At 38.9% G+C, this 24,492-nt stretch overlaps 3 protein-coding genes and 1 long non-coding RNA gene across 8 annotated transcripts in view; 2 read left to right on the top strand and 2 right to left on the bottom strand.

Moving 5' to 3' along the window:
* Positions 1 to 5,054, top strand: part of trim67 (tripartite motif containing 67) — a 59,324-nt gene extending 54,270 nt beyond the window's left edge. For both annotated transcript variants that reach the window (XM_085432341.1, XM_085432342.1), the window contains one exon: positions 107 to 5,054. In XM_085432341.1, the coding sequence (XP_085288467.1) occupies positions 107 to 154 (48 nt within the window). In that variant the 3' untranslated portion in view covers positions 155 to 5,054. The remainder of the gene's footprint in view (positions 1 to 106) is intronic.
* fsaf1 (40S small subunit processome assembly factor 1) lies at positions 4,294 to 10,801 on the bottom strand. 2 transcript variants are annotated; one of them, XM_085432346.1, is made up of 9 exons: positions 10,565 to 10,800; positions 8,936 to 9,115; positions 8,726 to 8,817; positions 7,731 to 7,790; positions 7,445 to 7,540; positions 7,266 to 7,352; positions 7,142 to 7,176; positions 6,782 to 6,901; positions 4,294 to 5,265 (listed from the first exon to the last, which is right to left on the bottom strand). In XM_085432346.1, the coding sequence occupies exons 1-9, from the start codon at positions 10,641 to 10,643 to the stop codon at positions 5,262 to 5,264; spliced, it is 753 nt and encodes a 250-aa protein (XP_085288472.1). In that variant the 5' UTR covers positions 10,644 to 10,800; the 3' UTR covers positions 4,294 to 5,261. The 2 variants fall into 2 exon arrangements, with proteins under 2 accessions (XP_085288472.1, XP_085288473.1); XM_085432347.1 differs by lacking the exon at positions 4,294 to 5,265 and having other exon boundaries at positions 6,778 to 6,901; positions 10,565 to 10,801.
* On the top strand, positions 10,783 to 22,890 carry gnpat (glyceronephosphate O-acyltransferase). 2 transcript variants are annotated; one of them, XM_085432345.1, is made up of 17 exons: positions 10,783 to 10,986; positions 12,655 to 12,846; positions 13,636 to 13,812; positions 13,890 to 14,019; positions 14,202 to 14,329; positions 14,443 to 14,518; positions 14,709 to 14,860; positions 15,254 to 15,384; positions 15,820 to 16,058; positions 16,884 to 16,982; positions 17,291 to 17,464; positions 18,444 to 18,523; positions 18,626 to 18,766; positions 19,224 to 19,317; positions 19,422 to 19,515; positions 20,006 to 20,070; positions 20,162 to 22,890. In XM_085432345.1, exons 1-17 carry the CDS (start codon positions 10,963 to 10,965, stop codon positions 20,203 to 20,205), a joined length of 2,040 nt encoding a protein of 679 aa, XP_085288471.1. In that variant the 5' UTR covers positions 10,783 to 10,962; the 3' UTR covers positions 20,206 to 22,890. The 2 variants fall into 2 exon arrangements, with proteins under 2 accessions (XP_085288471.1, XP_085288469.1); XM_085432343.1 differs by having other exon boundaries at positions 17,288 to 17,464.
* Positions 14,353 to 16,949, bottom strand: LOC146692284 (uncharacterized). Of its 2 annotated transcripts, XR_014915164.1 has the most exons (3): positions 16,893 to 16,949; positions 16,467 to 16,722; positions 14,353 to 15,943 (listed from the first exon to the last, which is right to left on the bottom strand). It is a non-coding gene; the product is annotated as an uncharacterized LOC146692284 (long non-coding RNA). The 2 variants fall into 2 exon arrangements; XR_014915163.1 differs by having other exon boundaries at positions 16,467 to 16,899.
* Positions 22,891 to 24,492: the final 1,602 nt, after the last annotated feature.

The following is a 24,492-nucleotide window of genomic DNA, read 5'->3' as shown; positions in this document are numbered from 1 at the left end:
CATGAAATAGATGCAGTGGTGCTTTTATGTGCCCACTCTGATCTCTAAGATCACTGCCTGATTCGTGCTGATTTCAATGAGTGTTTTTTCCGTTTCTCTATTTCAGGTGACATTAGTGACAGGCCTGGAAGTTCCAAAGAATATCAAACAGTAAGAGCTCCCTCCTTACTCTGAGCGTGCCCTGGATACAAACCAATGATGTCATGTCCAGTACTGTCAGATGGGATCTGTTCCTCTCCCATCCTTCTCAAGTTGACCCTTAACCTGGACAATCTTCAGCTCCACGACTTTTTAGAGAAGTGACAAGTTTATTGGCTATAAATGTAATGATTACAGCTTGACGACGTCACTGCAGAGATGGCTGGAGGGCCATACTTTTTTCCACTGCCCAGTTTATTTTTCTCAAAGATACAAACAACACTGATATTATCTATATTCCAGCTTGCACAGTTTATGTTATTTTAAACAATCTGGGCTTAACTCCGCCCCTTAAAGATTTTATATTGTGCAGGAAAGATCATTGTGAGTTGAAAAATAAAGAAAAAATAGACCACAAGCAACACAGTTTTTAGGAGGTGGAAAAAAAACTCCTGAGAGAAATGATTCAGCAGTGCTTTTTGTTGCTCTGCTTCTCTCTCAGGTGTGTTTACAGCCGAGATGAACACGAGTCATTTGTAGGACTTGTGTAGTGGCACCATGGGTTTTTTCTCTCATAAAATATTTAAAAGCTAAACTCTCGCTTCACACTTTCATCTCAGTGTTGACTCCAACAGCACTGCCTTCTCTGTTTTCTCTGTGATTTCTTATCTGTGGTAAGGAATCTGACAGCCATCTTAAAGCCGGCAAAGCTTCCCTCATGATCGACTCTCTTTCTCATGCAAAGCGGCGCAAAGATCGTTTGATAGTGTTGTCAGAACGGTTTACATATTGAGGTCAGTCTGAGAAAGCTGGAACTTAATTCCATTTCATTTTTCAGTAATCTGACAGATCTACCGAGCCAGGGGTGTATTATTTTGAAATTCACAGTCTCAAAGGCCTAGAGACCACCAGCCTTTTCTTTTCCTTATTTGTCTTAAAAACCTAAAACTCCGACATCAAAAAAGCTCCCACTAAGATGTAGCAGATCGCCACATTTCGACGTCTTTGGCAGTGAACTTTTGGACTCTGCTAGAACATGAAAATGATTGCACCACTTGGTATGACTTATCCACTGGCCAGTAAGAAACATTACTGTGGTATTTAATAAATCACGTGGCCATGCAATTTGCATACTGAAACAAACCTATTTGCCTGCAGGGGCATCTCAGACTCAAAGAACTGTTTTGACTTTGACAGATCATTGTCAGAAAATGCTAAAACGAAGTAGAATCGAGCCAAACTTCATTTTCTTTGATTTACAATTTAAAGATAATATAATACACCCCCAGTCGATGAGAAAAGTATGGTCGTCTCAAGAACATTTCATTCTGTGCTCATCTCTCAGTCTCACTGCAGAATCTCAAGATGCTTTCAGACACCTTTTATCTGTGGCCCTGAACGTTATCTTTTAAAGTCACATCAGGTAAAGCTACATAAGCTGCTACATTTATCATCAGGGACTAGATATGGCAGCCTATAGAGGACAGTAGCTTCAACCAGACCACTGTGACTCAGGACATGAGACACTGTATAAAGTACATAGGTATAAGTACACTGTTTATGTATGTTTTATCAGTTCATGGAATGGAAGAATTCATTAATTGAGGTTATTTAATCTACGACTTGTTTATATCTGAGCCATTTCTGTTCCCTATAATGTGAGTTTGAGAGGTAGACTGACATTACCACATGACAGTGGGTTTACATGTGAATGGACATCCTCAAACTGTAAATACTGATATGTGAGTTATGATTATAACATGTGACATTAAGCATGGATTCAAACAAGTTTACAAACTATCTGAAGCTGTATTGTAAATAGTGTACCGTTTGTCTTTGCAATGAGGGACCCTGAAACCAACCGCTATAACAGCTCGCCCCCTGCTGGTGAACGGTGGCGAGAACAAGATTAAGGCATCCCTGACAAAACCTGCCGATATCTGTTTTCATGCTTTTCATCACAGACTTTTTAAAATGTGTCAGGATTTATGTTACTGTAAATCACAAACTATCTCATGATATTTTGGACATTTAAACATAAAGTTTACATTAAAAGGGTTGAACATTTTACATTGACAAATTAGTGTAGCACTTGTATACTTACTGCACCCTCATTCTTTAAGATATACCACAGAAATGAACAGAAATAATGTGTAAGGTTAAGAATTACTGGTATTTTTACAGGAAATGATCAGGTCTATTTTGAATGCCTATTTTAAAAACATTTAGTTACTAGTAGAGATCTAGGTTTCTAAAATAAAGTAAATATCTTTATTTTTTCTTTATTTGGACGTTTTACTAAGTTTTTAGGAGGTAGAGATGGGATATTATATTTATTTTTAAATCAGCATTGATATTTTGAATGTTAAATTCTTTACATTTGCATTGCAGTATATCTTATTTATAGGCCTATCATACACCTGGGCTATATAAAATATTTCTGAGAAGGATGATCTCAAGGGAGCCACAAATAGTGAACTCATAAAGTCAAGTCAAATGTAATTCCATATACTATGATGTGTAATATGTACAGGGTGTCCAGAAGGGATTTATCACCAGTATCAACTCAATTTAATTGAATTGAATTTATATAGCACCAATTCACAACAACAGCTGCCTCCAGGTAAAGACTTTACACTATTACAGTAAGAACCCCAATGATCGCACGATGCCCTACGAGCAAACACTTGGCGATACTGGGAAGCAAGATCTCCCTTTAAACAGGAAGACTCAGGGTCAGGAAAGGTGCAGCCATCTGGTTGGACCGGTTGGGAGGTGATGAGAAAGGGGGGGAAAAAAGGAGCGCGTGAAAGGACAAAAGACTGACTATTGGAGAAGGAAAACAATTTAGTCACAGGTACCCATTCAATTGAATTAAACAGAATTCAGCTGAAGAAAATAAATAGAGAAATCAAGGCCTCCATGGAGCATTTTAAAACCTGCCAGCATTGCTTTTGCTCAGTTTGGCCAATCATTTGCCATTTGGTGTTTGCTGTTAACCCTTTTTTAATGTGACTTCAATCGATTCAATAACATTTGCTTTAACATTGCATAACCACTGTGTAGCTTTAGATGGAGGGTCGTTTCAGTGGGAAGAAAATCTGAATCTGTGTGTTAATGCTTCTAGCATCGGGAACGGCAATTTTGTGGCACTGTGCTGATACCAGCCTTTTTAAAAATGCAGTTATTTTTGGTGGAAATGGGTAGAACCACACTGAGTTTCAGAAAGACATTAAGACGCCAGTGGAAAAGAAGCAATGCTTTGTCTGCCTGTTTTTTTCTTCTTTTTGAAGCTACCTGCTAGAGCTCAACAAAGTTAGCATACAGATGGTTTAATAGTGTAGGCTTTATAAGTTAATGAACCAGATCTTTTGAACTGAACCAAAAATGGAGCTAGATATGTATACTTCAAGCAGATACTGCAGTAACTGCACCCAAGTGGCAAAAAAAGCACTTACACCAAGCCTGTTGACTAAATCATGATGACAAGATCTATTTAAGTTTACATTCATCTGTAAGTGAAGATTTTTAACCCAAGTACTCTCTTCACTTAAATGTAACATATTTCCTTTGTAACATGAATACAGCGTTAGTGCAAATGTCAGAATTTAAAGCAGCTTACATTTTTTTTTTACCTGATGTGCCCCAGACTGCCAGCTTTCACCTAAGGGCTACATTTACATCACTTCTGGCTGCTCAGCTCTGACCTTGCTGCCACCTCCCACGCCAGATGCAGAAACCTGCCCTGAGGCTGAATTTGCTGTAACAGGAATAGATTTCTAGACAAAAGTGAAATATCGTGTAACCAGCCTTCTGAAAAGTTGGATGATTTGGGGTTATGTCTCTGTGGTCTGTATGGATGTCAAAATGATAGTCAGGAAATCGTGACTGGAGGCAATTAAAGCTTCTGCTGAGGGGCTCAAATTCACCCTGTGTTAACATTTGGTTCCATATTTTCTTGCCTAAAAATCACTTAAAACAATATTATTTCACAGAAACGAACAAAAACAAATCTTGCATATTAAAATATTCATGCTGCAGTCACTTCTGTCCAGATGTATTTGTAAGAGTTCCTGTATGAAATGTCCCTTTACTCAACACTTACCCACCCATGAATGTGACATATTTTACCAATTTAATTTTAATGGTATGGTGCTGGGAATTACACTAGTATTATTAGATTATGTTTGAAAAAGTAGAGGAAAAAATGTAATTTATTTACTCTATAAAGTATTTATAAATATTTAATTATGTATTTTCTTTTGTATAATATCCTCTTGAATGGCTACTAATATGGTCTGTGTTTGACCAGTAAGGATTGCAAGTCGAAAACGGCCCGCGTCTGTAAAATATTTTCTGAATAAAGGAGATGTGCTTACAGCTTCAAACATGTGACACGCTGCAGATGAGCTTCATGTTTTCCTCTTTTTGAACTGTATATACAACAACAAAAAGGCTGCTTCAAGAAAACTGTGTGAGAATTTGTGACCTCACCCAGCTGCACACTGCCAACTCAAAGGTCTTGTTTTATCATAGTGTCGCAAAACTCCAACTGTCATGTTTTCCCTTTAACAAAATGGAAACGACTGCAAGAGATGGTTAATATGGGAGAAAAACTGTAAGATCATTCTGCTTTCTCACGGTCCATTCAGCGTGTGCATGTGCGTTTCATCTTGAAAACTTCTGCCAAGACTTTACTTGCGTGTAATTTTTTAATTATTAGGCCCACCTGCCCTGTTATGATCCAGTCCCTTCCTGCCAATATAAATGTTTTGTACAACTACATTTCAGTTTGTAAATGAGAAATGCATTGCAATTACATACTTTTAAAAATGTCAGTGTACAACACAAGATACACAAATGTCTCTTTTTTGTCATTTATAAAAACAAAATAAATAAACTGTGATGGAAGATGATTTGACAGTATTCGGTCTCCAGTTATGTGCTTTAAGACTTGTCCATGATGCACAGTCGAAGATCAATCCACTGAATTTCTCACACAATAGTCACCAGTAACACCATCCCTCCCAGACAGTGACATATTATCAGGAAATGTCTATTGTGTCCACTTCCTCTCCATAACATGCTGGTATGCATTTTCCATTCTGTAGGATTCAAATTCCTCACCTGCAAAACAAAGAAAATAAATATGTACTTTATCACCAAACGTTTAACCACAGCTTTTTACCCTTTAAATTGTTTCATATCTTGAAAATCCACTTTAATAGGATCATTAGCAGTAGCGGCTCCTGAGTATAAACAACAGTGGGGCAGACATTGGCTCTGGTGCCGAATTGCTAACCACACCCATATTTATTGTGACATCTTTGGGCAGCTACATTAAAAAAAAAACTTTAATCATATTACAATTAATGATTATTACAATATGAATCTGTCTGCAAGCAGCAACAGATTTTCTTTTAATATGTTAACCGGATATAGTAAAATAGATGAATGTCACAAGTGACTGAAAAGTCTGTCTTATCCAATATACACAACACCAACTATCGAGGTATAATACGAAGAATAAAACTAAGATAAATAAGGCATTTTTTTCTTTTTAGCAGGTTATTTAGTCTTGACTATTGGATAAACAACACAAAAGGTTTTGTGTGTAATGTCAATCACAGTTTTATTGAAATCAGAATTTCATGCTTCAGTTGCTTTTCGATTGACAGCATTGCCAGTGCCTTCAGTCTGTCCTGTGTCCTTTAATGCCTTGAGTCGTTTGAGTGTGTAAAAGCATCATTCAGACTTTATGGTCATCATGGGTTCAGTGATCAGAATCCAAAGTTTAGGAAAACATCCTGTAAGTTGTTTTTATTAAAGGGCTCAAACATGCGCTGCTACACATCCTGAAGTCAGGGTTTTCATATATGAGTGAGAGCTCTGATTGCAGCCGCGATTTATTCAACATTGAATATGCATCAACTGCCTTCCCCAGTTCCGCTGTTGGGATGCGGACTAACATGAGAGCTAACAGTTCTGCCCCTCTGTTACTCCTGCTTGTAGTTCAGATAACTGATGACAGAGCAACACGATGAATACAAGGACACGTGGGTGTTGACCTGCCCTGCCCCATACCTCCAAATTTGCCATTAAATTGAGAAGAACACAAAATTACTTTCAGATAAAAATGATCAAAACAGAATACAAAACATAAATAATAAATTGAAAGGCAAGTAATTAAATATTAATCATATTTTAGGACTGATTTATAACACAGCAGAGAAGCACTGATTCTGTTATTCTTTGCTTCAGAGCAGATGAACTCAGCTGGTTTTCTGTTAGTGTTTGCTTCTCTCTTATGTTCTACACGTCTTTTACGGTATCACCATAACTGACACGTCGTTCTCAGAGAGCAAAACTATTACATATTTATTTTAGCGCAGGCCATAAAGTACAGGGGAAAAACTCAAACACCACTAACTCTGCATTAGCGTGTTAAAACACGTATACACTGAGAATTTGCCCCTTTTTAAAGTTATCAATCAGAAAGAAATTTAGAAGCCACTGAAAATCTCATTCAGGGCTGTATCATGAACAGTGATACAGCCACTTTGATTTAAATACACTGAAAGACTGTTAAACAGTTTGCTTTTAGACATCGTTCTCTGTTTTGGTCATTTCCTATTTTCCTCACTTGTTGCCTTTGATCTTCTGGATCTCCTTGGAGCTGAGGAGCAGCATGCCGTTCTTGAAGCGGCCCACCTGACCAGAGGGGGCTGCGCCAGGACCCGAGGGTACAGTTGTCTTCCTGTTTCTGACAGAGCAGTAGAAGCAAACACAGGTTGGAGCCACAGAAATTATAAAAAATAAAATATTTTATATTATACTATAAATATACTATATGAAAATAGTATATTTTCATATTTAATTACTAATTTTTGGAGAGTTAGGATGAATTCTATGATGGGGAAGTATTTCATTAACAATAATTAAAGTTCATAATTAAGGTAAATAATCAATGATATTTAAGAAAGGTGTGACTTTATTCACCTACCTCTGCTTACTCTTCTTCTTCTTTTTCTTCAGGCCCTAAAAAGAAATAATTTATGCTACATTAAGAACAGCAAATAGAAGTAATTTTCCTGTAAGTGTGACTGGCCTGAAAGTGCAGGTCGTACCAGCTGAGCCTCCTCCTTTTCCTTCTCTTTCTTCTCTTTGATTTGCTGCTGAAGTATCTTATAGTTCGCATATTCCTTTTTAGGAGGCTGATAGAGACATTAAATACATGAAAATTGGGCCATAAAAAAAATCTGCTCTATAGCAAAATTTAAAAGTTGGATTAAAATGTTGCTCTTACTCTGGCTCCCAACATGACCGCTCTGTCCTGTTCAAAAACACGCTGCTCCTCCTTCTTATAGCCTGTAATTCCAAACCGATGGACTTCCAGACGAGCCTGACCCCAGCACACAAATACAGTAAAAGCCAACAGAAATCATGTAGATATGAAGAGCTACATGACTGCTAATTATATTTTTCAGAGAACAATAATCTACAGCTATATATACATGAACAAAACATGGATTCCAATCTTGTGAAGAAGCAATAACAAAGTAAATTGAAGTAAACTGTGGTGAAACCATCACCTTTTCCAAATTGAGTTCTCCTAGCTGGTCGCTTTGCTCCTTTTCTGCTATGTGAAGGGCCTGGAAGGGATGACAGCAGAAACCCAAAGGCAATGAAGACGGGAGGAAAAGGAAAGTGATGAGAATCATTTCTGACAGGAGGATCTTTAAAGGAGGTTTGCTGGAGGTCAAACAGTAGGATTTAGCAGGTTTCATAGTATCAACTGGAAAACAAGTTTCCAAGATGAAAATGCTGTAAAATGAACTGCAACAGCTCCTAAAAAAATGCCTGTGACAAGAGGAGATGACTGCATTTCCTATTAAGCCTATTGGCACAGAAGCCACTGCTGCTGATCCTTCTATAGGTAGCATCCATAACTCTGTTTCTAATCTACTCTTTCTGCACATTTAACCCCCCAAATTGATAAAAACAAATTAAAACAGTTACAATTACGTTGTTACTTGCATTACAAAGGTTTGATTTTAATTTGGGTGTGTGAGGAGGTAAAGGGTGGAGCGATCTACAGCGTTACAGCTTTAGAGCAATAGTGATATGGACATTACCACTGCGCTCTTTTCCTGTTGTGCTATAAAAAAATACAATAAAAATTTAAAAAAGTGCAAACTGCACAAACATCAGTCTGCTGCTAACAGAACTGCAGCTTTGCAAATATCTGCACAGACAGCATGCTAATGCTAGGCCAGCTAAGAACCCAGAGTGGTGATGAAACTGAGTGAATGTTGACCCAGCCCAGCAGCCAAAGCCTGATCTTCAACAGGTAAAAGTCACACCCATAGACTCAGTTTCTACGTGTTCATGTTTCTAAAGAAGTAGTTAAGTAATGTACTTTTATGAAAAGTAACAAGAAAAATGTGTAATATCCGTAACGACTCCCAACACCAGTTGCTAGCTGGATACAAGATTTTTTTTTTGCACACCATCGACATGAACTGAACTATACCAGCCTCCAAACAAATATAGAGAGCCACAGTAAGCTCAAGTACAACAGACTTACAGGTGTTTTGTTGGGGTTTGGTGTTGACTTTTTTCTTTTCTTTGAGGGGTCTTGAAATGTGACTACCTCCACCTGGTTCACTTGCTCGAAGGCTAGAAAATGGGATGAATCAGATTAATGAGTAAAAAAAAGAAAAGAAAGAAAACTTAATGACTCACAGACAAAAGTGAAATGACTGAGGGTGTTATATACTGTTGCTATGCTGCCTACCCGTTTGCTCAGCCTTTCGTTGTTGCTGCTGCTGCTGCTGCTCAGCATCATGTTGCTCTGCTCTGTAGTCTTCAGTGTCACTGCATATATCCTTCACTGCAGGGAGCTCCTCTTCTTCCTCCCAATCTTCGCATCTTTTTCGTTTTTTCTTCTTCTGAGACTTCTTTTTTGGTCCTGATCCTACATCATCAATCAACAATATGATTCAGAATCCAGACCCTGTAACGTTTTGTTTACATGACTTGGCCATGAACTCTGGTAAAGTCAGTAACACAAGAAAGTAGCAGACACCTGACTTTTAAAGTATAGGTAACTTTGCACTTCTGTAGCAAAAACTAAACTGCAACTAATGCAGTCCAGCAAAGCAGTATTAAAATAAATCTCTTCCTGCTATCCTTCTATCTCAAATCACCCCCGACACTTGCCGTCACCACTCCACCAAACCTGCTTGTGCCCTGTCCACTGATACATTAATAATGACAATGTTCAGGATTTGCATTAACTTGATCAAAGAGTCACAATATAACTTTATGAAAATGTCGAGAATGCAGTTTGTGGTGCTGCTTAACTACATTGCATGAACTATATTTGTTTTTATCTAGACTGCACTACAGAGAAGAGGAATGAAAGTCAGTAGGAGTAAGACAGCATACGTGTGTGAATGAGAGGGAGACAGATGTAACAGTGCAGACCTAATAAGTTAAGGTAGTGAAGGTGGCTCAGTTTTAACTATCTAGGTGCATAACAGTCAGTGCATAACAGAGGTGAAAAGGAGTGTAGGTAGGGTGGAGATGAGTGTCAGAGCTGATTTGTGACAGAAGGATAGCAGCAAGAGTGAAAGCGAAGGTTTAAAAAACATTAGTGAGTCCTACTATGATGAAACAAAGAGACTAAGCTCGAGGTTGCAGAGCTAAAGCTGTTGAGCTTTTCACTGGGAGTGACCAGAATGGACAGTATTAGAAAGGAGTACATCAGAGGGACAGCTCGGGTTGAGCAGTTTGGAGACAAAATTCATGGATGTAGTGAACGAGGACACGTTTGTGTTGGTTGGTGTGAAAGATTATGATGCTGGAGGTAGCTGCGAGATGGAAGCTGAAGCAGTTGTCAGATGGAGAAGCTTTTTATCAAGTTTCGACACTTGACTTATTTTTAATTTTCATGCTTTTTTAATCTCGGTATGCGAATCTCAGTATTTACTGTATAATATAATACGCTGTCATTTACTCATGTGGTTCATGTACATTAAAAATCACCAGTGTTGCTTTTCTGTGTTTTTTTATTATAGCCATGTGAAGCCCTTTGAGTTGCACGTTTATATGGATGGTGCAACATAAGCAAAGCTGAGCTGAGCTTTGTATACTAAGAGAGTTTTCTGCCATTTACTGGTATAATATTCATTTTAGGTGACAACTCAGTAAACATGAGCTAACTTTAGAGTAACTATTCTGGCTAATACAACGAAACATGTAACATAATTTAAAGACATTTTTCGATGCTTCTTTTCCTTGCAAGTAGACTCATGAAACATAATATTATAACCAACAAGTAATAGAGCAAATCTCAAACACAGTACCAGCCTTTAAAGTAGCCAGTAAAGCTAACATTAGCCAGCCAGCTAACCACACTTACCAAAGTCATAAAGCTTGTCCAAAACATGCTCCAGAAACAAGCAATCTTCGTCTTTATTCCCGTTTCTTTCGGACCCCATTTCGTGCTAATAATAAGCAGAGTAAGCGGTAAAAATGAGAGCTTAAGTATTGTCGCTAACTTGCTCGTTTCAATGACAACAGAGCGCACATGGTACATGCAGTGCAACCCGGCATATTAGTCCTGTCCGGCCACCGTAGGTAAAAGAGGGAAGGGCTAAAATGCTGCCACGGAAATGCCACTTGTTAAATACGCCCATGTGAAGTTTTCAGGTGTTGTTACCAGCTAACAGTGTGATAAGAAGAGACAGGACCGTGCAAAATAAACGTGCACGTATTAAGTTCGCTGGATGTATCGCTCGTGTGTTTGTAAAGTGTGACATGGCCTCCGAAGCTGTTTATTCGGTAGGTATGCAGGTCTCAGCCAGCGGGCTAAGCTAGCTCAGCTCTCCGCCCTCGCTCGGTGACCACTATTTGACATTTGACATTTGACATTTCATTCAAACGGTTTCGTGCTGAATTGTGCACGTCTGCAGCGACGCAGGCTTAAAACATGCGCTAATTTTGTGGTTAACGTGGGAAAAATACGTTTAACTACAAGAATGGGTGGTGTGATTTCTTAGCGGAAGCTGGTGATTTAATTTAACGTTGCTGTGTTGTGTTTGGATGTAGTTGGTTATGTTGTTGGGAAAGTGTGTGTGTGTGTGTGTGTGTGTGTGTGTGTGTGTGTGTGTCTAGATCGGATCACTTTAATTTAGGTAACGAACTGATTTCCTACATCGTGCCAGTTTCTTTGCTCATATCCCTGAAGTTTCAGGCTTCAAGCTTTCAGACAGGAGACAAAATGTATGGCCTCATGTTTTATTTCCGAGAAGATTTAAGCGAAAACTACTTAACTTTGGAGTTGCACTAACCCTGTCAAAAGAAGAGCCCAATGTCAAACTTCTATGAGGCAACAGTTGCGACAGTATTTCCTAATCCTGCTCCTCATGGTACCAGTATCTGCTGGTTTCCTATTCAGTTTCACTGTGGTGGTGGGGGGGGGGAATAATAAGCTACTCTCTCATGATTTGTGTGTACTGCCCCTTTAATCACAAGTGAACTTAATGCGTTGGTTTAACATAAAAAAAAAAAAACGTTAAAGTGCTCTAATAAAGCTTACTGTATTCAAGCACTTTTTTTTTTATAGCAGATATTACCTTATGCACTTTGTTACTTTCAACCAGTGACTGCTTTCAACATACTGGACCGGATGTGAGCGTTAATGAAGCGTGTGGTGCTCTTAATTTTTAGTAAAAAAATATTTTTAATGCCATATTTTTTGCACATCTAAAAATCATAGAACTAAAAATAACTGTGGCATGTGTTTGTTCAAGCTTTAAGAATGTGCCAGTAACTTAGAGCCCTGATGTGTTCATGCACATCAAAGTAAAATTGGCCTATTTTGAGAATGAAAATTACAATTCCAGAAATCACTTTTTTTTTTTTTTATATACACACAATACTGGTAAGCGAGCAGCGTTGACGCTATAAGTATATGTACATGTCTGACACGCTGTCATAGTTGTCATAACCAAAAAAAGTGCAGGTTTGTGTGATAATTTTGGCGTCCATTTCAGCTTCACCCCTAGAGGGCAGTATTGCACTTTTTATTTCACAGTGGATATTTGTAAGTGCTGCTCATTGATTACTTAAAGAGAACATGGATAGGAAATTAGATATGAGGTATTGTTTGAGCTTAAACGTTAAACAAGATTTCCAGCAGCAAATTTGACACTCCTTCAGTGGTGTCAAGAAATCTTTTATGCTTAACAAAAATTTTGAATGTGGGCTTATGTGAATGTCGCTTGTTTGTGTCAAAAATGCTGCAGCACCGGACAACAATTTTTACAATAAATGCTGATGTCGTGCATTGCATGCCACATCTGTTTGTACATTGCAAACATATCAACTGTCAATTTTTCACCTCTATAGGATTTGTCTGTGGTTGTCTTCACTGTCACTCATGTTATATAAGGGAGAACTATGAGTAAAGCATGTTTCTAATAGTGCACTTTGTCCCTTTCTTAATAGCATAGAGATCCTATGCTAAAGAAGAGAGATGATTTTGAGGATATTCTGGAGGAGAGGAGGAACTCCAGTGACTTAAGATACGCTCTCAAATGTTACACTCCTGTTCTTTACAAAGGATTGACTCCATGCAAAGTCAGTGAGCTGAAGCAAATGGTGCTGCAGTCTGATCAGCTGGGTTATGTCATCACTCAGGTAAATTGGCTTTCTGGTTATACCTGGTGGATGTATTTTTCTCTTCAGTTCAGAAAATTACATTTCTCAGTGAAAAATGTCTCCTGCACTTTCCATTCTTTAACGCATTTATTTCAAGGGTTTCTGCAACAAGAAAATGTGTGCAAGCGAGCTAAAGTAACAAGTTTTACACAGCTTTAGAGTTGAGCACAGACAGGTATGAAGCTCAGCACAGTTAACCACATAATAAAAGTGCTTCAGGAGACACCGACACCACAAACGCAGCTAAGAGGCCCAATTTAGTAACTCAAATGACCTTAGTTTAAGTGTAGAAAACACATTTAACCTAATTGCAGCTACAGCCACCTGTGTCTGCAGCATTCTTTTAATCATGGCAACCCTGACTTTACCTTTAAGCTTAAATCATGAAGATTGATCTGCTTTTTGAGCCAATCTCCAGTGGCTATCAGAGGAAATGTAGTTTGTGCCATGCACTTTTTAAAATTAACACCATTACTAGCATTCAAGGACAGCGTGGTGTTTTATGACACAGTAACAGGAAATGGTTTCTAATTTATTTTGAAATATTACCTTATTTCATACAGTGAAAACTTCAAAGTCAGGAGCTACTACAAATAGACAAAGTCCAAAGTTTTCTCTCGAGTTTATAGACGAAGAAAATTGACAGAGAGGGACAAAAATCATCCTGCATTCTTATTGTCAGAAATGAATCACATTTACATTTTTTTTTTTTAAGCATAATTTGTTTTAACATGTCTTTGTTTGTAATTGATTTATTTTGAATTTGAGGTTTCTAAAGAGAAGGGCATGACCACAGATGAAGTCACTGGGGAGGCGGCAGCCATCTTGGAGGAGATGGCTCAACGCTTGCAGCTCAGCACGGTTCGCTTCTTCGCCTTCACTCTCTCCAAAGTCTTTAAAACCTTGTTCAGGAGCATCTGTGTCAACGAAGAGGGCCTCCAGAGAGTGAGTGCGGGATGATAGCTCAGACAGTTACTCGAACTCGCACAGATTCACTTAACTTGTGCTTTCATTGTCGTTAGCTCCAGCAGGCCATTCATAACCACCCAGTAGTACTCCTGCCCAGTCACCGCAGCTACATGGACTTCTTGTTGATGTCGTACATCCTGTACACCTACGACCTGGCTCTACCTGTTATTGCTGCTGGCATGGGTAAGCAAAGGAATGAACAAGTGTGTGTATATGATGGGCTAGCAAATTATTAACTACATGTGTATCAGCTCGTCAGAGCTTGCTGTGTCACAGAGGTCTTAATTCTCCTTGACCGTATGTTTTAAAGATGGGTTTATAATACACCACCAGTATTTGCACATGAACTTTGCATTTCTCTGCAGACTTCATGGGGATGAAGGTCGTTGGGGAGATGCTGCGGATGTCTGGAGCTTTCTTTATTCGGAGGTCTTTTGGTGGAGATAAGTTGTACTGGGCTGTCTTCTCTGAGTATGTCAAGATTATGCTTAAGGTGAGGAGGCGGCTTCATTAGGATTGTGATTTGGAATGAGTCACATTTTTGTTTTTTTTTTTTGTTTCTGTATTTCTATACCATTTATGTTCCTCTTTATCTCCTAACCTTAGAACGGATATGCACCAGTTGAATTTTTCCTAGAGGGCACCAGAAGCCGAACGGCCAAGTCTTTGACTCCAAAGTTGGGTAAGGCTCAGGTTTGAGCACAGAGGATCTCTCCCAGGTTATTAGTGAAAAATGTAGATCTGAAGCTGTTTCTTTAAACATGTAAAAGTGATATGGTTGCAGATGATTTTTCTAGCCGTGTGTCACCAGAACTTTATTCAGCAGTAAATGTACTTTTGGCATTTATCCTTGTCTGTGTGTCCTCCTCCAGGTCTGTTAAATATAGTGATGGACCCATTTCTTAAAGGAGAAGTGTTTGACATTAGCTTGGTCCCCGTGAGTATCAGCTATGAGAGGACTCTGGAGGAGGCGCTTTATGCCAGGGAGCTGCTGGGTGTGCCAAAACCCAAGGAGTCCACTTCAGTGAGTAACATGAGACCTGTTTACTGTGAACATAATATCGTTAATTCATAATCATAGCAAAGCTGTTGAAATCAAAAGCTGTAGTTGGCAGTCTCGAGTGCAGAAAGTTATTTATTCTGGCATTTTGGAAGTGTAAAGCAGCTAGTCTGATTACTTGAGCTCAAAGACATCTTTTTTTGTTTTTGACTGACTTGTATTTCAAAGAATAGTCTGAATGCATATTTCACTTGCAGACTTGCCAACACATACTGTATGATAATAAAACGCAGAGTTGGTATCGGAAAATGGGTCACGGAGACTTGAGCGTGTTGAGTAAGTGTAAGTGGGTCTTTCTTTGTCTTTAAAGACTTATTGTAAATCACTCTGCTCTTCTTCTTCTCGTCTCCTTTGTAGGGCCTGTTTAAAGCTAGAAAGATCCTCAGTGAAGACTACGGCAGTATCCACGTATACTTTGGCCAACCTGTGTCTGTAAGAAGTTTAGCTGAAAGCAGAGTTAACCGCAGCCAGTTCAACCTGATACCAAGGTACTGTTTTAATTTAAATTCCATTTGTAGTCTCAAATAGCTCAAATATCTCTATTTTCCACTGATTTTAACTTTTAGTATTTTGTGAAAATGACTCAAATCCAAGCCATGACTTGGCCCTGTGTCATTTGCTTGTCTTTTTCCTTATTAAATAAAATTTTTTGGACATTTTATTATCTTCTGTACTTGAATAGTTATAAAAACATTATTACTATCCGTCAATATCCATGCTAGATATTTATAAAGTTTTGAATTTGGCCTCTTTCTTCTCACTTTAACGAGTGTCTTGTGGACAGTGCTCACATTTTCAAACCATCTCTCTCTTGGTTAGCCGTACACATTTTGTATTTATTTAACTAAAGAAGTAGTTTTATGTTTAGGCTCGTTACAGATGCAAAATATAGTACCGACTAACTTTGAGCTTTATGATTCCAGACATATCCCCACGAGACCCAGTGAGGAAATCCTCAGCTTTGTGAATGACTCCGCCTACAGGCTGGTGCGAGCCCAGGAGGAGAACATGGTCCTGAAGCCTTGGGTCCTTCTGGCCTTCGTCCTGCTGCAGAAACAGGCGGCGGAGGATAAGCAAGGGACAGCACTCGATGAGCTCACTGAACAAGCAGTGTGGCTCAGGGACCTCTCTCGGCACTACGGAGCCTTCCTCCACTGGCCGGGTACCGTATGAGCCCAGTTATCGGTTTTAGCAATAATGAAAACTCTATGTACTAAAGTGAGAGGACTAACAAGAGGCCAAATCGAACAATCTTGATATAAAGTTCATACAATCTTTTCATGGCTGTGTGCACATTGACACATATACATGCAGTCCTCAGGCTGATGTTGGTAAGATAAGTAAAAGTTCAACATGGATAAAAGCAGATTAAGAACAGATTAACATTAAGAAATACTCAAATGATGTGAAAACATTTGTACTAAAGTTTTATTTCCTTTTAGGTGAAGTGCAGTCAAGAGACTTGCACTAATTCAGACAGTTTTTAGGAACCTTGTAAAAACAAAACAAGGAGATTCTGATCTCAGGAATTCGCATGATAAGGTGGGGCCAGGTTTCACAATGAACTCACCCGAAACTCTGGCTGATTGGGACCCACACCCAGTTTCACACCTTGGCTCAGGCGATTAGAGGATCATCAGGGGTCCTTTTGTCCCTCTGTGGGGGGTTACTCCCACTAGGTTTATATCTGGGACTCTCCACCATTTGACCTTAGAACTGAAGAAGCTTCTCGGATGAGAGGTGAAACGTCTTCAAGCAACTTAAAGAAGTCCAGACGCTTTTCTTTGCAAGCTCCTTTGACTACGATGACCTGGATGACTGAGAACCTTCACAGACAAAACAAGGAGAGATGCAACCTTAAACATAAACCGACAGGGGTAGAGCAATGCATAGGGATGATGTGATATTGATATGCAGCTCAACAACGTGGGATTTCCATCCCATCTTTTTTTTTTTCCCCTCATCTATGATTCTCTCGTTTCTTCAGACCACATACCTCCCTCAGAGGTTGTTTCCTCCAGTCTTTCCCTTCATCGAGGTCTGGTGAGGATCTCTGAGGGAAGAGTCCAGCTGGCATTGGAACAAGGTTTGTTTTATCCCGGGTGTTTTTATTTCTCAATGTCAATTTTTTTTTTTTTTTTTTTTTTTTAATCGTTCTAATATTAGCCCAGTCATAAAAACACGAGCTAAAGACTACATTTAAATAATCTAGCTGATACTCAGAGTCCAGTACAAATAATCAACAAAGACAGAGGCCAGTCAACCACAGGAAAGGACGGCTAGATTTATTTATTTTTCTTTCTAATCTGACTCCACTTAAAACACAGACAATTAAAAACTGTTTACAAAAAAGGAAAACATAAGTAAATGAATGTTAATTATCTCTTGAAGTAGGAGGTCAACAGGTGCCCGGAGAGACTCGCAGTGCCATTACTCCAGAAGAGGAGCTCCTAAACCAGGCAGTCGTCATACTCTCCTGCGTCTCCTACAGGAATCAAGCACTAAACGTCTTCATCCGACTGGCCCTGCTGGCCTCAGCCATCCACACTGCTGCCTCCAACCGGAAACGTAAGACTGCCACCACTGTGCTACTCTCAGCCTGCTCAGTCATTATGAGTGCAGGTAGAAATACAGGAAAAACAAGTAGTACTACTGTTAGTTAGGACACCACAGATTAAATCTACTTTGTGTAACAGGAAATGGGAGCTGACTGTTGATCTCGAGAAAATTCCTTTTCAGTTTTTCCAAGTAATTTTGTGCCAACTGAGCACAAGGTTAAAAAAAAAAAATAATTAAACTTATCTGATGAAAAGAGGTTTTTAAATGTTCTCTTAACTTGAGCTGACATCTATTTTTAACACGGATGTTTTTAGTCACAAAAGGGAAGACGCGACCATTGTGACAGTTTACAGTTCAGGTTTTTTTTTTGTTTTTTTTTTTTGTGGTTTTAGATTCTGTGGAAGTTCTTAATCTGTCAAAAGTTTTTATATGGTATGATAATTTAATCTTTTTTTTAATTGTGAATCCATATTGCAAAGTCAAACTAACAATGAAAAAATAAAAATCTAAACTCAGCTGGCAGCTAAGTGTCTTTAAAAAGTCACTTAAACTCAGCCTGTTTATGCTGGCACATTTGCTATGATGCAGATGTAACCGTGAAGCTGGACAAGTTCAAATACTGGGGTCAAAAGCAGTGGATGGTGCAGAAGAGACTACAGACAGGGAGGAGTGGGTGGAGATGACTGTCAGGTGTGATTTGCGATGGGAGGATAGCAACAAGAGTGAAAGGGGAAGGTTTCCAAAATATTAGTGAGACCTACTATGATGAAACGAAGAGACAGGAGCCCAAGTTGAAGGTGGCAGGGGTGAAGATGAGGTTTTCACTGGGAGTGACCAGAATGGACAGGATTAGGGAGGAGTGCGTCAGAGAAACAGCACAGGTTGAGCTGTTTGGACACAAAGGCTGAGATGGGGGAGGGAATATGGAGAATACTGGGGATGGAGGGGTACATGATATGCGGTGGTGACCTCTGTATGTGTCTTCCAGAGGAGATCTACAACGGCTTCAGCTTCCTGAGAAACATGTTTTCTAATGAGTTCATTCTCTGTCCTGGAGCTACTGTACAGGTGAGACACATCTTCTCTGTGCTGGTGTACTCCAGATTAATTATGAATAAATTATTGTATGGTCATTGTGACATATTTCTCTCACCTCCTGTTGTCTGGCAGGACTTTGAGGAGGCCTGTTACCTGCTGGTGAAGACCGGAGCTCTGCAAATAAACCAGCAGGAGGTTCTGATCACCGAGAGAGGGCACAGGACTTTGGCCTTCCTCACCAGTGTTCTCGATCCATTCTTACAAGGATACCAGGTGAGGGAGATGCATACACAGCGACACAGTGTCGTTTTGAACACGAGTTGGCTGGATCGTATTTTGCATGTAACAGGTTGGAAGAGTCAGTCCTGTATTATGATGTCAAGTGCATGAAAATAGATCAAAGAAAAGCAGTTTGGTTCAAATGATTAAAAAACAAATTATCAGATTTGAAAGGAGATTTATTATAATTTATAATTTTCTCGTATATATTGTATTTAAATAACAACGTACGGTATGATAAGAAGGACACTTCAATCTCAACCATATAAATTTAAATTGTGTAATACACTGGGATATTTATAATTAGATCTGTTAGCTCCTGTTTATAATTAGAGCTATTTCATTATATTTTGAAACTTTGTAAAATACCTTAGGTTTGTGCAGATGTCCTCTAGAGGGTGCTGTTGACTCATCAGTCCTAACAGTTCCTTGTTTGCGTTTGTGGTGGCAGGTGGTGTGTCGGTTCCTGTGTGAAGAAGACTGTCTGACAGAAAAACAGTTTATTCCTGCTGTCCGGAAGTTCATCATCAAACATCTTCTCACAGGTTCTCTCCCAAAATGTTTCTTATTTCTACTTGTGATTTTTATTTTCAAACATTCAGTACTCTATGCCAATGATTACATGTTAAGTGCTCATGTGTATTTCCAGGTAGATTAAGGTATATTGAAGTGTTGTCATCGGACCTCCAGAAGAATGCTCTGGCAGCTTTGATAAGACTTGGAGCTGTGCAGAAAATCAAAGGGTATGTTGGTTTTACTCACCTGCGTGTCCCATGTTGGTTTGATCGGCTGTCTGGCTATCCCACCCTTACACCTATGCCCTTTGTGTGTGGGAAATATTGAGCTCATTTGTATAATGTGATCAAAAGTCAATTAAAACACAGCAAGAAAACCAAAACCTTTATGGTCAGAATAAAGTGGAAACCACAAAGCTTTTTAGTTTTACTCTTTTCATTTCATCCAAAAATATATTACCTCTCTTATCTGTTATCTAGTCTGGCAGATGGTTTGGATTTTATTTGCTTTAGTGTTGATATCATTCCTCTAATTTCTACTTCCAGCTCACAATGCCTCTGCAACACTGATTTTTAAGAAATGTAGGAGGCATCCCTTTAATATTGGATTATCCAGTGAACGCTATAAAGTGCCACTAGAACTACATTTTAATTAAGTCTTTTTTTTTTTTTTTTTGTCTTGAAAGTAACAACTATTGCTTCAATGTTTTTCCTTCAGAGGCGAGGAACAGGGGACTTTAAAACTCAACAAGGTGATGTTAAACTCCTTGGAAGACACTCTTGGTAAGAAATAAGCTGTAAGTTTGTGTCTAAATAACCAGACTGCATATTTGTTGGGTTTGCTTTAAACCACACATATTTTCTGTCCCTACAGGAGGAAAACTCCCCACTCAGAAATCTGTTGTAGCTCACCTCTAATTCAGCGACCCCTATTAGCCGAAGGGCATCGCGGACGGTCAGGGCAATGCGCTGATGTCGCTCTGCTCCACGTGGTTTGTTACGAGTCGTCCTGGCCTACTTGCTGTGTTCTGTGAGAGATGGAACAAAAGACTTGCCATCTGGAGACAGCTCAACCCTGCGTTTAGTTTTTTTTTTTTTTTCTTTAATTTCTCTCCTTGCCTTTTTTCCAAAATGCTTCTCAGATTCTCCTTTTAAAACCTTTTTTATGAATCTACATAAAACCACATGATGAGTGAAGCCTTTGAAGGTACACTGCTGAGCTTCTTTGGCTCATTCTGAATAACGGATCTTTTGCTTATGAGCGACCTTGTGAAAGCTTCTGAATGTGCCATCTTCACTCAGCGTAGAGGCCATTCTCTGTTAATGCATTTGAAATGTGTTTCTAACTCTGAACATGGCTTTTGTTTTCCTCACTTTGCTTTTTCATTCAAGCTTTATGTTTGTTAGCTGTTAGTCACTCCTATCCTCTTGAGCACTTTTTTTTTTTTTTTTTGAATACTAATGTATTCATGCTGTGTGGTGTGGGCCTCTATCCCAGTTGTATGTTGTGGTGTTGGTTTCTTTGTTTTCTTGAATTTGGTGATTATGTATTTGAACTTTGGGTAAATATTTTAGTACCACATACTACCCGTCTACCCACCCATCCTCAGGCCTTTTTGCCAACTCTCCAAACTACTTGGACAAGAAGTACATATGTCTTTGTTTACACAGTGGAGACACTGCTACAAGTTCAATGCCAGGGTCATCAAGTTGCCAAACTCCATATACAATTGAAGTTATACTCAAGCATTACCAGCTGTACCAAAGGCACAGGTTTGTGGGAAATAAATTCTTGAGTCTCGACTAGTTACTGAAGTTGCATCATAGTATCATTGAGTTTTACTTATAGTATCTAAAAGGAGAATAATGTTCAGGCTTTATTTATATTTAAAGAAGTGATACACACGGGGTTTGTTCCTTACAAGGGAAGTAAGAAAATTCATAGAAGGAATTTTCAGAATATTTTCAGTGGCTTATTCAGGACTCAGGATTACACACGATTAGCATTTTTCAGTGAGTGTTTTTTATTTAGTTTTTGTAGTTCAAGTTTTCGAGGTAAAACTAGATCATTTATTTTGTCGACTCCTATCTGTGCACTCCTGTTACCTTAGAAATCCCATCAATTCAACAGCAGCAGATTTGAGTTCTTGCTGGAAAATGCTTTGGAGGCAAAGAAAAACGGTACAGATTGGTTTAACTATGAGCAAAGCCAAACCAAATTTCATGGAAATTGCCATCTGTGTTACATTTGAGCTGCAACTTAACAAACAATAAGCACAGCTTTCAGTGATCTTGTTTGTGTGCCTAATGTCAAAGATTCCTGCAAAATTTAATGGGAAACAAAAGGTAGTACCCTATTTAGGTTTGAGTATAAGTAATGTGCAAAAAAGGCAGTAAAGAACTTGACAAATGTCAAAAAATATAGATTGGTGCTGTAGTAGAATAACTGTGGGCCTAAAAGTAAATGGGGGGGTTGTGTAACATTGACAGCCAAAGTAACAAAACCTTGATATGCAAACAGCTTTCTATGATGCATAGAAAAGTTGTACGTAAAGGAAGACTTAAATGAGGACTCTCAAAAATGCACTGTAATAGCAGAAGTAGTGGGTTACTTACACATTACACCTACCTATACCAAAAAGCTCCTGGTGCACATGATTGTGCTGCTGTTAATGCCAGAGGAGGTTTGGATCTCAGTCAGCAGAGTGATGGTGACTATTACTGTGCCTCAGCATTTGGAGAACCCACATTGCTGTATTAGGGTATGTGGTCTGACATAAAACCACTTACAGCTGATTGTGGAATATGTAGGAGGAAAGAAATTTCACAAACAGACTTGTTATATCTGTGGCATCCCATTAAAGTACCACTCTCATTCTTTTTCAAATGTTTGTATGGGCAGACTGAATAACTGGATGGTTGATTTTAAATCCCTGTAGCAAAACGCCTTGCTTCAAAGATTAAGATGTGTGGCCCAATACTTTTGTCCATATAGTGTCTGTCAGATTTCTGTGGTTTGGCAAAAAAGAGAAATCGCAACATCTTCAAACTTTTCTGCACTAAAGTGTTTATTCAGCTTTATTTGTTTATCCGTTGGTCAGATGTTGAGCTTGTAAAACTTAAAGTGAACTTTAACCTAAAGAAAAGTTTCATTTCATTTCATTACGCCGACAAAAGTTCAAGTTTGTGTTCTGCGTTTGAATTGTTTTACTTTCTCACCTCAATAACAGCTGTCAAATAATGTCTAAAGATCAGATTTCTTCCTGTGCATTTACATTTTATAGCCACATTATTAGATACATTCATGAGATCCAATTCATTTGAATCTATCAGCTGGTCTTTTAAAAGCTTTTCTTAATGTTGTCATAATGCTAAATCTGGTTTATGGTTACTTTTTTTTTTTTTTGCTGTATAGTTGTTTGCTGGGCTGCATTACTTTTAAGTATTCCTAAAATTTAGACCACAACATTTCACTTAAACAGTATTGGATTCCATTAGACTGTACCTAATAATATGGTAGGTCAGTGTACAAGGGCCTTTTAGTACTAAATGTATAGGCTGGTTAAATGGAAAAAGTATGTTAATAAAACCTTTTGAAATACAGTTCTCGTCTCTGAAATTGTCTCTTCTGTCGATAAACTGGGTTGCGGGATGAAGATGATCCAATTGATTAACATTCACTCCATCATCATCCTCCAACATCCAGCGTTTGGTGTGATAGTCGGTTCTCTTGTGGCTCAGATATTGAGAGAAACTCTTTGATCATACCTGATTAAAAGATCAAGTGAGCATATGTTATCATTGCTGATGTACTTCCATAAACTTTAATCTCAAAATGTTCGGCTTCTTTCTTTCGGTCTACAACTATCCCTGTGCAAATCTCAGGATGCATGACTTTGGCTACCAGTTCACATCGCTCTCATTGGTTGTTGACTTTTAAAATCAAAATTTACCAATATTCAGTTTTAAGCTACATTTGCACACGTATTTTAGACCTCTGAACAGTTTCTTCCTATCACATAACCACTCCAATGGATACATTTGGACAATTTGGGCTTCAGTACTTTTGTCAAGGGATGCTTTGACATGTAGACCGGAGCAGCCAGGGATCAAACTGCTGACCTTTCCATTATTATAACCTCGACCCTCTGAGACCAAACAGAAGCTGCATGCATGTTTACTGTCAGTCTAATATCAAACTAACTCGACAGTGTCTGTTACTATGCCCACTCCCTAAAGTCCTGCCTTCTGCTCTTTAGAGCAAACTGTCTTTTGTTCACGTCACTGAAGTTCTTGTAATTGTTGGGTTTTTTTGTGTTTTGCTGAGATCACTATTGCATATATATATGGTAAATGTATTTGTATAGCGCTTTACTTGGTCCCTAAGGACTCCAAAGCGCTTTACACTACATTCAGTCATGCATCCATTCACACACACATTCACACACTGGTGGTGGCAAGCTACATTGTAGCTACATTGCACTGACAGAGGCGAGACTGCCGGACACTGGTGCCACCAGTAGGCAATGGGTGAAGTGTCTTGCCCAAGGACACAATGACCGAGACGGGGCTCGAACCGGCAACCTTCAGATTACAAGACAAACTGCCAACTCTTGAGCCACGATCGAACGAACCACAAACCGTAACTGTGAATTGGAATATGGTATGCTGCATGCTAACAGGTTACCTCACAGCTCACATTCATTGATTTTACTCAAACAGCAGAGCACCTCATAATAAATATGTATTCTTTAAAAAAAATCTGTCTTGCTCCACAACAAAAGTCAGCAGGGTAAAAATTACTTTTGAGAATTTTAAGGTCACATACGTCTGACCAGATTTTAAGATTTGTCAATCACATCTCAGAGCTAGAATAAACCTTGACTACTTTTGTTTGAAATGTTTTACAAAATCCCGCAGACACAGAACAATGTTGGCATTCAGTTTCAGCGGTCCTTTTGATTTATCAGCTTGTTGCATAACTTTGCATGTCTGCTCTGGGCAGGTGTTAAATATCAGAAAGCGACTGTCTGCTGCATCTGGAAGAGATGCTGATGATAGTGGTGAGTTTAAATAAGATCAGTCCATGTAGCTGTGGGCGCTGAAACCAAAACAATAAGCTGGCAGACACTACAAAGCCCCATAAAGCTGAGGGGACTTGCACAGTCAGATGGCAATCTTAACAGAGGCAACTGTGCATAGTCA

The sequence above is a fragment of the Copadichromis virginalis genome, linkage group LG15 (genome assembly GCF_057382275.1).
Source record: "Copadichromis virginalis isolate Kocher_CV1m ecotype Utaka linkage group LG15, C_Virginalis_male_GT1.1, whole genome shotgun sequence".
Taxonomy (NCBI): domain Eukaryota; kingdom Metazoa; phylum Chordata; class Actinopteri; order Cichliformes; family Cichlidae; genus Copadichromis; species Copadichromis virginalis.
The sequence above is the reverse complement of the archived record's forward strand: the minus strand, read 5'-3'. Positions and strand labels throughout refer to the sequence as shown.

What these genes read in the sequence shown, in the direction of transcription:
- fsaf1 (XM_085432347.1), bottom strand. Translation starts at nt 10,643, where the DNA reads ATGGGGTCCGAAAGAAACGGGAATAAAGACGAAGATTGCTTGTTTCTG. An exon ending in CGGTCATGTTGGGAGCCAGA is followed by an intron (nt 7,353 to 7,444) that starts GTAAGAGCAACA and finishes TGTCTCTATCAG; the next exon opens with CCTCCTAAAAAGGAATATGC. An exon ending in AAAAGGAGGAGGCTCAGCTG is followed by an intron (nt 7,177 to 7,265) that starts GTACGACCTGCA and finishes ATTTCTTTTTAG; the next exon opens with GGCCTGAAGAAAAAGAAGAA.
- gnpat (XM_085432343.1), top strand. Translation starts at nt 10,963, where the DNA reads ATGGCCTCCGAAGCTGTTTATTCG. An exon ending in ACGAAGAGGGCCTCCAGAGA is followed by an intron (nt 13,813 to 13,889) that starts GTGAGTGCGGGA and finishes CATTGTCGTTAG; the next exon opens with CTCCAGCAGGCCATTCATAA. An exon ending in AGCCTTCCTCCACTGGCCGG is followed by an intron (nt 16,059 to 16,883) that starts GTACCGTATGAG and finishes TCGTTTCTTCAG; the next exon opens with ACCACATACCTCCCTCAGAG.